Source organism: Lagenorhynchus albirostris, chromosome 11 (genome assembly GCF_949774975.1).
Source record: "Lagenorhynchus albirostris chromosome 11, mLagAlb1.1, whole genome shotgun sequence".
In the NCBI taxonomy this organism is placed as follows: domain Eukaryota; kingdom Metazoa; phylum Chordata; class Mammalia; order Artiodactyla; family Delphinidae; genus Lagenorhynchus; species Lagenorhynchus albirostris.
Genome location: NC_083105.1, coordinates 12,269,792 through 12,282,224, shown reverse-complemented (window position 1 = coordinate 12,282,224; position 12,433 = coordinate 12,269,792). Strand labels below are relative to the sequence as shown.

General features: G+C 38.3%; 1 protein-coding gene across 25 annotated transcripts in view; it reads right to left on the bottom strand.

The window, feature by feature from the left end:
- RBFOX2 (RNA binding fox-1 homolog 2) overlaps positions 1–12,433 on the bottom strand; it is a 261,344-nt gene that overhangs the window by 14,289 nt on the left and 234,622 nt on the right. For 11 of the 25 annotated variants that reach the window (XM_060164660.1, XM_060164656.1, XM_060164657.1 and 8 more), the window contains 5 exons: positions 12,010–12,070; positions 8,656–8,709; positions 8,442–8,534; positions 7,202–7,346; positions 3,414–3,453 (listed from right to left, as the gene is read on the bottom strand). In XM_060164660.1, coding sequence (XP_060020643.1) covers positions 3,414–3,453; positions 7,202–7,346; positions 8,442–8,534; positions 8,656–8,709; positions 12,010–12,070 — 393 coding nt within the window. The remainder of the gene's footprint in view (positions 1–3,413; positions 3,454–7,201; positions 7,347–8,441; positions 8,535–8,655; positions 8,710–12,009; positions 12,071–12,433) is intronic. The other 14 variants (XM_060164661.1, XM_060164655.1, XM_060164662.1 and 11 more) reach the window with 3 other exon arrangements.

Below are 12,433 nucleotides of genomic sequence, written 5' to 3'. Positions count from 1 at the left end.
TTTAAACACCATGGATAAATGTGATTGACAAACTAAAAGAGGTGGCAGTGACGGGACAGTGCGTATAACACACCTGGGGCGGATGTGTGGCAATGGGACAGGAGCACTGAATTTTGGAGGACGTGCCCTCTTGTAAGGAACTCGACTGGGTGCACTGCTGAGGTAGCAGGGCTTAGATCACACGCTCACAAGTCTTGCTTGTCCAAAAAAGCCTCTGTTCCCATCTCTAACGTGGAGCTGGAATGGTTAGTATAATTCAATTTTTTCACTGCAATCCACAATCTGATTGATTGGCAGGTCACACTGGCACTCCTACCTGAGGTATTTTAGCGCTAATGATTGGTTCCTGTAAGACTATTCTATAACAGAACACAGGAAGAGCAGTTCAAAAAACACAGCTGTGGAAGGAAAACAATCATACAAAAAAGCCCGCTAAGGGGCCCACCAGCCTTTTCTTTCCTTTGGATGCAAGCATGCTTTTCACAGGATGAGAATTAGGAGCAGTTTGTTATCCCATTAAAAAAGTGAATTAGGGTGAATGATGTCTTTTCTACTGATGAAAAAAAGACGGGGCGGGCAGACACATAATCTATCTGCTACACTCCCAAGTCAGCAAGGCGAATCTCTTTACAAATCATGGGCACAATTGCTAGATCAGTTCTCCTGAGAGGAATGTGTCACAAAAGACACAGCGAGGAAGAAAATGGCTAGCAGGGATTACGGCCTAAGAGCAGAACAGGGAAAGAGATAATCAAAACAAAACAAACAACCTTCACGGTTAATAGCCTAAATTAATATAACTTAAATAAAACCAGTAACTTAAACTCTTTTCCCTCATGTTGTCTCTTCAAGCTTGGGTTCAGGGCACTTTTTATACTAGATAAACCCTCCTCTCTTTCTTTTCTGAGGAAACGAGAACTAAATGCATATTGATAGATTTCCACATAAGGGAAAATGTACAGAGAGAAAGAGAAACAAACTCAAGGTAAAATGATAGAGGTTTTTGTTGTTTGTTTGTGGAACATGGAATATGAAGTTTTAAAAGCGGTATTAAAAATGACACTAGGCCTCACTCAACAGTTCCCTCCTCACGTATTCTTGTTTTTCATTCTTGAGTTCGGGTATTATTTCAGCACTACTTTTTCCTCCAAGTAACTGCTTTAAGACAAGAACTAAAAATACCATTACTATTCAGTCTTTTCATCAACAAGGGGCCACTGGTCAAAAAAATGTTTCGGCAAGGTCACTGAACTACTTCTGTTCAGCTTGATAAGGTGATCCAGTCGGTAAGATTCAAGAGTATTTTCTCAACGACTACAGAAAAACCATCTCTCTCTTAATAAAATCATATACTGTAAACTAAGGAAGTGAGAGAACTGTAAACAAATATTTGGTTGGTTGACTTAATAAGGTAGAAGTAGGCCACACTTAAGAAATACCCAAATAAGGAAGATATTTGAGAAAAAAACCTGACTTCAGAAATAATTCAAGTGGAAGTGTACTCTAATAGACCAGATTTCAAGAAAACAACTTAAATAACATAAAGATGAGTGTCATGAGACTATGGATACTAATGTATATGGGAGAATGTACACGCTAAGAGCATATATAAATACGTATATTTAGAAAAGTGCACTTTGGTGTAAAAGTAGGATATAGTTTCCCAACCCTCAGGTTTCACGGTGAGCACAAGAAAAAAAGATCTTTCATTACTTCTTGAAAACCACTGGAGGAAAGTTGTGGATTTTAATTAAAGTACTAAGAGAGTTAATGAAATATGGATTATTTGGGTTTTATGTTTGGCTAAACAAATAATTTAGGTAATCTGGGTAAGTCACAATCTCTCTAAGAAACATATCTACAAAGTGAGAGCGCTGGACCAAATCATGGCTAAGGTTCCTTCAAGCATGTGTTAAATTAAAGTGTACTTTGGGGCTTCCCTGGTGGCGCAGTGGTTGAGAGTCCGCCTGCCGATGCAGGGGACACGGGTTCGTGCCCTGGTCCAGGAAGATCCCACGTGCCGCGGAGAGGCTGGGCCCATAAGCCATGGCCGCTGAGCCTGCGCATCCGGAGCCTGTGCTCCGCAGCGGGAGAGGCCACAACAGTGAGAGGCCCACGTACCGGAAAAAAAAAAAAAAAAAAATTAAAGCGTTCTTTGAAGGCCTGCTCTAAACAGGCCAGGTGTGTACAACTCACCCACCGAATCTCAGAGGGCTGCTCTATCCTTTCTCTAGTTCCTGCAACACAGAGGGCCTCCAAGTGCATTCTGAAAGTTCATTAACGTTTTCAGATTGCTGAGAATCTCTGGCAGACTGTGGAAACAGTTCATTAAAAAGGTACCCTTATTGACTCTGGGGAGGTTAGGGTGGAGAAGGCATTTCCAGACAATTCTACCCTATGCCCAAGGAATCATCTCATGCTGACAAGTTTTTCTCAGGAAATTGTGTCTTAACAATGTGGGTGGTTAGACCAAGCTTGCATTCAGAAAAAGATCTTTGGAGAGAGGTCCTAATAAAAGACTTGCAAAACTCAAAAACGTGACTCTTTTTGTCAGTTAGATCACTTTGTCCATATTTTAAATAATATGTGACCACCAATCATGGAACTTGAGCTATAGCTAGACTGTTTAAATAATGGATGGTAATAAAGATGTTAGCATGGCTGGTCGAATCAACAAATCTTGTACAATGGTCAAATGTTTGTAAAAGAGTCTAGGTTGCTAATGATGCCCCTTGTTTCCCTCTAGATGGCTGTTAAGAAAAAAGCCCCACTGGCTGTGGACCTTCTGATACAGAAAAGCCTTATGCACTGAGTATGTGGTTTTCTCTTATTCCTACCCACCCTTCACTGGCATCAGTTCCTTATTTCACTTTCACAAGACAATGCTCTCTCCAAGTATGTGAAACAGGAAAACACACATTTCAGAAAGCTTCCTGCCATCTACATAAATCAAAGCTCTAATGATCTAAAGAGGGATGTGAAATGAGAAGAAAAGCAGAAAAGGGAAAGAGTTGGTTTCAGGCTAAGCTAGTCCTGTTATTTATGTATGCACATGAGACGACAGTAAGAAAAGACTTTAAACCTGCTGATCATCTCGCAAGTATATTTGTGATACACAGAACATATGTGGGTGTAGGGAAGGGAAAAGAATATGTCCAGTAGACTGACTCTAGCAATGATCAGGAAACCCAAAGGCTTAGTTTTTGCACCCAGGGGCAAGCGCAGTGGCAGAGAAGCATGCTTGCATTCTTAAATATATAAATATATATATATATATATCCACAAGGAAAATGAAAATAAAAATTAAATTATATTAAAAAAAGAAAAAAAAACCAAACCAAACCAAAGAAACAGAAAAAAAAGGCTGGCTCGTCAGGGGATGGGGTCGAGAAGGCCCCGGTGTGTGTACTTACATAGAGGTCAGCACCGTAAAATCCGTCCTGGTAAACCACACTGCAGAAAATCCACACAAAAACAAAAACAAAAAAACAAAAGAACAGAAACACATTCCGGTTATTGAGGACGGCAGCATGCACATGCGCTCTACACGGGCAGGTGATGTATGAATACGGACCCTGGGCTTGGGGCCGGGGTCAGTCAGCCAGGAGGAGCACAGGGGCACAAGCTCTCTCGGCAGCTCCGGGACAGGCATGGCAGGGGAGGAAGGAAACCCTGGAAGGAACCACCTGCCAATTTGGTAATTAAAGTAGGATGAAAAAAATAAAGTGTATTCCCAGAGGGCCTAATACAGCTATCGAAAATCTGCTGGATTGGAAACACCAACTTTTCATATCTGGAGTATTTTTTAAAAAATAAGTTTGTCCTAAGAGGAAGTTTTTCTTTAAAGAGCTCCAAAAGGGGTGTGTGTATGTGTATGTGTATGTGTGTGTGTGAGGGGGTGGGGGTGGGGGTGGGCAGGGGTTGTGTAGAGAGGGGTTAACATGAAAAAGAACCCAAAGAATTCCACTAGGGCAGGACCTGTATGCAAAGTATGTTTCAAAATTATGTTTAGTATTTTGTTATCAGTTTCATAGTAACATGTAATTTTTTTCCTGATATCCATACATCACCTGCTTTTTTACCCTGCACATTAGACATGCGATAAGATTTGGCTGATCACACAAGCATGCAAAGTATTATTATTCAGCATTTTAAGAACCAATGCAACACCTCAGAAAAACAAGTCAATCAATTCTGACCAAAGTAAACAGAGAAATGTAATTAAAAAAAAACAAAACAAAACACAACCAAAAATACCCACAATGCATTGCTTTCACAAGCAGAGGTAATGAGCTAAAGGTTAAGGTGATTGGTCCAAGGTCCAAGAATTGAAAGGTGCAGTGGGGATCCCAGATAGTAACAATATAATCCAGAGTGGGAGGAGTAATTGGAAGACTTTAAGGGTTCTTTTTTGACCATAAGAATATTCATGGAATTCTGAAAAATTCAACTGATAACTGAGGTTCTGGGCATGACCTGTTTTATTTAAATGAATAAAATTGAGAAGGTAGCTGATTAGGAATAGAAGTGTTTACTCTCTGTTTAGAAAATGAATTTGTATTGAACAAACAAAATACATGACTTTTTTTAATCCTAAGCAACACTAAACTATTATAATTAAAATATAGATTTCAAACTTTTTGAGGTATTTTGTGCATATAACTTCCCCAAAACATTATTTTGGGACCAAAAGATATGGAATAGCAGTAGAGAAAAAAGACGACTTCCTTATTCATATTCGTTAAATCAAGATTTGGTTATGTAAAATTAGAAGATCTATTTATCATTTATTCACCTAAACAAGCTGGAAATTTTCACCACTACCTTCTCTGTTACAATAAACAAACTAGCAAGTGAGGTTATCAAATTATATTTTTAACTTGAATATGAAAATAACTTATTTTTTATATGTAGTTGGAAAGTTTCTGAATTCTACTCCCAGTGACATTTTGTTGTATTTACTGGATAGTATGATCACACTTTGCAATGCCCCTATTATGCTGTGCCCTTGTATTATACAACAGGCAAATTAAACTCATCCGTGAGGTTCAGGTAGCTGAATTCTGTCCATTTTCACAGTCTCCAACTGCAGTTAAAGTATGATATTAGACAGTAATCTGTCTCTCAATTGCATTTTAGTAAAAAAGAGACTTGTTCATAATGCGAAGGCTGATAAAATGCAAAGCACTGATGCCAAGTGGTGATTAATTAGCCTTCAACTATTTCAGTAAGGGGATATAGGCAATGACTGAAAAATATTTCTTCTATAGAGAAGAGTGGTGGCATTAAAAAGGAATACGTTTTATGCTAAGCTGTATCACTCACTGGGAATATTCACCCAAATTCTAGAAGAATTCCAATATTCCCTATATCAAATGCCACAAGGAGGCTAGAACACAATGATTAATGATAAAATTAGTTTACTAAGCTGAAAAGCAATTTTAGGCCATTCCTCATAAAATACTGGACTTATTCCTTGCCATCTTCCATGTAAACAGGTGGTTTAGTTAATAAAAAAGAAAACATGGGAAATTAGTGTTCAATGTAATGCACAGAAATTGATGTGATTAGACATAAAGATAAAATATCTTTGAGCAAATATATACCTGACACAGACTTGGTAGAGAACGGGTTCTCAAGTTTGGCCAATATACTGAAATGACCTATATTGAATAGGAATGAATTCAACCACTTTATAAAGTAACTCAGGAATATTACAAAATAAAGAAGTCCCATGTTTCTGGTGAGCAGTATCTCTTTGCAAACATGATGGTAAAATCTCTTGGATTGAAATGGAAGACGCTTCATAAAACAATTTTCCTAGTGTGTAGAACTTCCAAGGTTCAGTTTTATGTTTTACTTGACTATTTCTTGATGAAACAATACTGCATCTTTATTCACTTCTTTAAAAGGAGATGTCAGAGGTTGAAGGTCAAAGGTCAAGTTGAGAGGAAAAAAAGGATAAAATTAAAAGTAAGTAATGGCAGAAGATGGAGATGATGGAATGCATGGGATTTAAACATCTATAAACTGCAAACAAGTTTATTTCTAAAGTCATTCCCTTCCAGTGGCTTCTGAAGCCTGCCCATTTCAACATGCATATTTGTCTTGTCTGATAAAAATGCTTTAATTCTGTGTAATTAAGGACCCCAAATGGCATGTCCCTTTGGTCTATGAATGAATGCTAAATTAGTACACCTCACAGTCAATTTTGCTGTCAGAAAAGGACCTACAAAGGAGGCTCTTTCCCTTTACATTTTAACTATGTAGCAATGAATAGGCTCCTCTGCCACTGTTTATTCTTCATTAAGAATATGGAAAAAAAACCCGTCACAGGCAGAGAAAAGATGAAGAACACAAACGTCACATCTTTGAAGAAACAAAGTCCTGATACAACTAACTTATAAAAGTCCACTCTTTACAAAAATATACATTTTAGGTTGACACTGAAAAACAACTGAAAACAAAACCTGCCATCTTCACTCCTTCTCCCCCATTCAATAACAAAGGATTTATTTGTTGCTATGGAATCATTCCACTGCATGAGACACCCTCCATACAAAAATCAAAGGGTGAAGGATGCTCAGCTCCATTAGTTGTTTTATTATCATTCGGAAGCCAACTGTAGTTTAATTCTTCCTACTTCTCCCTTTCTCCCTTGATTCAATTGGACTTGGTTCATCTTTGAATTAACCTCTTTTAATCCATTTCCTACAAAGAAAGCAAATCCATTGTGGGTAAGTAGCTCTGCTGCTCACCACCCAGGCAGTGAAACCACAAGGGAGGGCACATGTGAGAGCCTCAGCCCCAATAAGGGTGGTGGTGAGGGGCGTGAATCCAGCAGATGCAGTCTTGCACTACAATCTTGAGCTTCTAGTTTGGTTCTCTGCAGGAGTGTTAATCCAAATTCGTGCGATGCTGAGTGAACTCCATGCCAACACACTGCTAGTGAACACAAGACAGCTCTGGCTACTGTCTTAAGCCACTACTGTGAGGGCTTAAGGTGGCCAAAATGAAGATTTATATAATGAATTGATATTTTGTTACATTCTGACAATGGTATGGTTCTTTCCATCTAATCCGTTAATTTGCAAATATTCACAGAATCTCTACTATGTGGCACGGCAACATCCCAGAAGTTATACGAGGGCCATGGTTTTCTGTTTTTCTGCGGTTGCTTATTTTGGAATCTACTGCTTACCCTGGATAGGCGGGAATGGCTGTTGGAGGTACCGCTCGGACTGCACCGTATACTGTCCGCCCCCTGCCCCTCAGGTGGGCTCCTCTGAAAGCGGCCGCCGTGGTGGCTGCAGTTGGGTAAGGGAAGCCAGGAACTAAAGGGAGACCCAAAATACGACAGAAATGCCAACTTGCATTCAACAGCACGTGTACAATCACAGCTTGCTTTGCACCAATTACAGGAAAGACACCTCGACATTACATCTTTTCTCAAAAAGAAATGGAAATATACAATATGCCCAAACTAATTGACTCCATGCCTCATTCATCACAAATCTTGAGTGAGTTTTCTTTGTTTCTTCCCAATTTCAGCCTTACAATGCAAGCCGAGGAGAAACGGGTCAGGAAGCTCTGAGCACTACTGCCATAATGGAGACGAGACTTTTAATTTCTATGGGCAGTTTAAATTGATTGATATAAACTCTTTCACTGGCTAATTATTAACCTTGTTTCCAAACGTTATTACCTGCATATAATAATTATTCTTCATAAGAATATTCTTTTGTGTTTTGACATGCTGCCACACTCCAAGGCACACAGTAGTCTTCAGACATTTCATTAGTCAACCTTATTCTTTATCTAAAATATTTCAATTCAGAAATGTGAGGTGAGAGGGAAACTACCTCTCCCCTGCAGCCTTGTAATCCTTTAAAGAGGCAGACGTTTTCTAAGGGCTTATTTTAAGTGTGCTGTCCTCTAGAAAGCACACAGAGACACTGATTCCATGTCCACTGAACTCTGTTTAATTATATCTCTTGCTAAATGGCTAAATGGCTCAGGTCAAAATGACTTTAGACATATCAACAGAGCTGAGAATAAGCAATAATACTGGAGGGGCTTTTGAGTGATATTCGACTCAAGGGCCCAAAGCTGACTTGCAGATAACATGTACAACACATTCCACAAATAATTACTTCTTTTGTTTTCTTCATTACAAAGTGCAGACTAAAATTTTCTTTACATGTCCTCACCCCCTTCTAACTTTTCCAACTATTTATGCTTTTTGGCCATCTTAACATTTGGTCAAAAAGATTCTATCTAGCAAGGCTAATAAGCAGGACAGGGCACTGTGATAGTATTTATCTTTCTCGTGAATGCCTCCTTTTCAGTTATGTATTATATTTGGGGGAAAAAAAAGACCAACACATCACTGTTTACTCACAACAGTCAAAAGCCATGCCAGGTCAACATAGGCTACTTACTGATTAAAGGAATGTAAGTGTTGATGCCCCCTCTTCCTGACAGGGGCACTGCCGCGTCATTGCCTAGGGACACATCTGCTTGAAAGCTGGATGCTGAGTGCATTTAAGAAATGAAAAAGTGCAAAAAGATTACAAAGGAATAGGAAACTGAAAAACAATAGATTTTTAAAATACATATAAATAACACAAATGGAAAAATTAACTTAAATACTACCTGCATACAACTCGGGCCCATATACAGCTCCAACTACTGGGCTTAATTTCCAACCTGAAATGGAAGAGAGGACAGTAAACATTTAAAACTATATGAAGGAGCTTCCCTGGTGGCGCAGTGGTTGAGAGTCCGCCTGCCGATGCAGGGGACACGGGTTCGTGCCCCAGTCTGGGAAGATCTCACATGCCACGGAGCAGCTGGGCCCGTAAGCCATGGCCGCTGAGCCTGTGCGTCCGGAGTCTGTGCTCCGCAACGGGAGAGGCCACAACAGTGAGAGGCCCGCGTACCGCAAACAAACAAACAAGCAAGCAAACAAGCAAACAAAAAACTATATGAGGAATATTAAGGAAAAGGAGTGATGTGCAAGTTGGCTTCAGACACCTCTGGGTTCATTTTTGCCTGGTACCAGCTTCTCTTTAGAAAGCCAGTGGGGGTTTACATGAGAGGGTGATGACATTTCTGGACCTGATCATCTTTAAGCAGGACTAGCACGGTGAAAGGATAATGAAGATTTGGCAGGGGAGTGGTGGGGGTAAAGAGACGTGAGAAAAAAAGTGGGAGGTAAGAAGATGGAGAGGGAATGAGAGAAGGAAAAAGAAATATAAATAAATCCTGGGATTTGGTATACGGTCTCTCATAGAACGGCTTAATGACCTAATCTTTGTTTAGAAGAAGGAAAAAGGCAGAATATATATCATTCTCTATCATACTGTGATGCGCTGTCTTCTATATGATCTTAACACTGTTTACTACTCTAATTGTTTGATAAGGGTATCCTTTGACTGAATTCAAATTTGACCTGGACCTCTGAATTCCATGTTCATTTATACCATGCTAATGGTATTCTGGGTAAATGGAAATCTTCCTTCATTGGGATTTCCCACTGGGATTTCACTGGAGTTAACCAAGGCACCAAGGAGAGACATGCAATGATAAAATTCAAGGTACATTCCCAACTTTGGTGCATGTCTTCTGAGATTTTAATTTGCAATAAGCATATTTATGTTAATCAGACCTTTAAGCTAATGGATACAAGACCGCTGCTGAACATTAACTTAAACATTTATAAATTTTAAGTATTTCCAAACAACATTAGGTTTGATATCAATTTCATTTCTACATTCCCTTTTTTAGATTTATAGGACTATGGCAAGTAGTAAAAAAAAAAGAAAAATGCACTATTACCCACTGATAGTTAGAGTAGAATTCCATGTGAAAACTTTAATCAATAAATATTTGTTGAATTTTATACATAAATATGCCATTTTATTTTTCTGAAAGATTGGCTCTTTGGTTTAATTCTTTTATAACATTGTAACATTGTGCCACTGCTACTCTATAAATATGTGAATGGAAAGAAGAAAAGGCCAATTAACAGATTTCAATGGCTATAAGCAAAGACATTATTCAAGAGAAAATCCATTCATTCGGAATCAATCCAATCCCCCATTCATTATTTTATGTGCTTATAGACATGCCTGTTCATTATGCTGCATAAAAATTTCAAAATCTGGATTCAAATCCTACTGGAGTTGCAAAAGCACAAATGTTCTTCAACTAGACAAATCAAGTGACTCAAAGCCAACATGAACTAAAATGCTGAGAATTCACCAGAAGGCACCTAGCACACTCTTTTCAGAATCTCTAACACGGGAGCTGCATGTTTCTAAAGTCTGGCTCCAGTAGGCTTGAATAGTGATTTAGAATAATATTAAAAAATGAACTTTTCCTTTCCTATCAATGGCACTATTACTTAAGCACTCCCTTTAAATGCATACAATGGATGCACATCATAATAATGGTATATAAAGGTACACTGTCAACAATATCTTGAATACGTTTAGTTTTGTACACTTTACAAATGTATTTTTACATTGTATTATATGTGTTTATGTCATTTGACTTTCACAAAACCCAAAGAGAGCGGTAACATAGGTACCACCTCTGGGACAATGAGTAAGGACTACACTTCCCTGGGCTTCATTTCCTAGATAATAAGCTAGGAGGGTTGGATTTTAATGACTTCTAAAGAAGAGCCTTGTGGTGCTAAAATTCTGTGACTGCTACTTGACAGAGGTGACAACAGAATCAGATAGGTTAGGAAATTGGCCCACTGTCACAGAGGAAAATGAAGAGTCAAATCTAGAAGGAGAATTTCTGTCTTCTCAATTCTAGTCAGCAGCTCGTTCTGCTCCACCATTCTCGCTGGATCGAAAGGAAATCTGACATACTCTCCTTCTGATTTAGTTTAAATTGGATTTTTATCAAAATTGCAGAAACTTCTGTTTCTGTGATAGCAGTGAAAAGAAGAAAACAAAAGGTAAAGTGGAAGGTGGTGGTATCCCAAGATATACCACTCGTAAAGTGAGTAAGGAAAATGCAAATTATGCTGATAAATGCAAATTATGCTGATTTCTATAATCTATTTGAAAAGCTGGGCTACACATATTTATTGAAGACCTCCTGGGATATACTCAACACTAATACACTTCTACTTGATTTAAGATACTACCAGCACATACTGTCATACTCTAGCAGTAGGTTCAAACTTTTATAAAGCAATAAAAGGGGAGAAACTCCCCTTTTTATTCTAGATAAAATCTTATGCACAACTCTAAAATATACAACAGAGAATGAGGTCCACCAAAGTAGAGCTGTAGGCCTCAAGACCCAATCCATTCAGTTTTCTTTTTCCCCCCAAGATGGTCCTGTAGAACACAGCTTGCAAAACCACTGTTGTACAACAGATTAAAATTATATCCTACCTCACTTAGGGAGTATGAGTCTAGATTAAATTTGACAACTGAAGCAAAAGTTCTGTTTTTGTTAGACAAAATATTCACAGAAAAATTCCTTCTTCATGAGAAACATTTATAAAACTCACTGTATAACAGGTAGCCACGGAATAGAAAATATGCGCACGTACCCCTGCCCAACACACACACCCCGTGGCTGCTGCCTCTAGACCATTCCTTTAAAAGGAGAACAAGGGGTCAAGAATTATTCCAATTATTATGTTCAGATAAGTAAGATCCAGGGGTATCCTGGACAAGCCTAACATATTACAAAGAACTACAGCAGCTACAAAAAGAGGGTGCCCACGGGGGGCCTAACTTGGGTTAATAGGTAACCTCAAATGATGTGTTTGCACTGTATAAAATGAACTTTACTGAGACTATAACACCTTAATAACTAAAAAAACTTAAAAAAAAGTAATTTATAAAAATTAACTCTCCTAGGTAAAGAAAATACTTCAACGTACACGAAACAAACTGAAGACTGAAATCAAGAAAAAGTCTTTGATGTTTGTGAGAATAAATGACATCTTTCCGAAGATGACTTGTAACCTCTTACCATTTGCATATGGTGTGACCATCTTCTTATTGGTCATTACACGTGCTGTAGCATTATTCACCTACAGATACAAAGTAGAAAGAAGGGGCAGGGAGGAAGTAAACCACATTAGGGAATATGGAGGTGCTCATTCAATAACAAAGTATTCAGTTTAAAATGTAAATTTCAGAGACAATTGATTTAAATAATTAATATAACAATATAAAATATTAATAATAGTATTTTAATTAAAGTGTTCATTAAATGAGGCTAACAAGAGTAAAATGCAGTTTCTTGGTCTCCAAATGGAAAACTAGGACAACTTTACCATCCAGGCCTCCAAAGAAAAAGTACATCTGCAAGTTCTTTGGAGATCTTTTAAACAGAGAAGTCTCTGCATTGAGAAAATATGGAAAAAAGTAATTGGAAACAGCTCTGTGTGCAC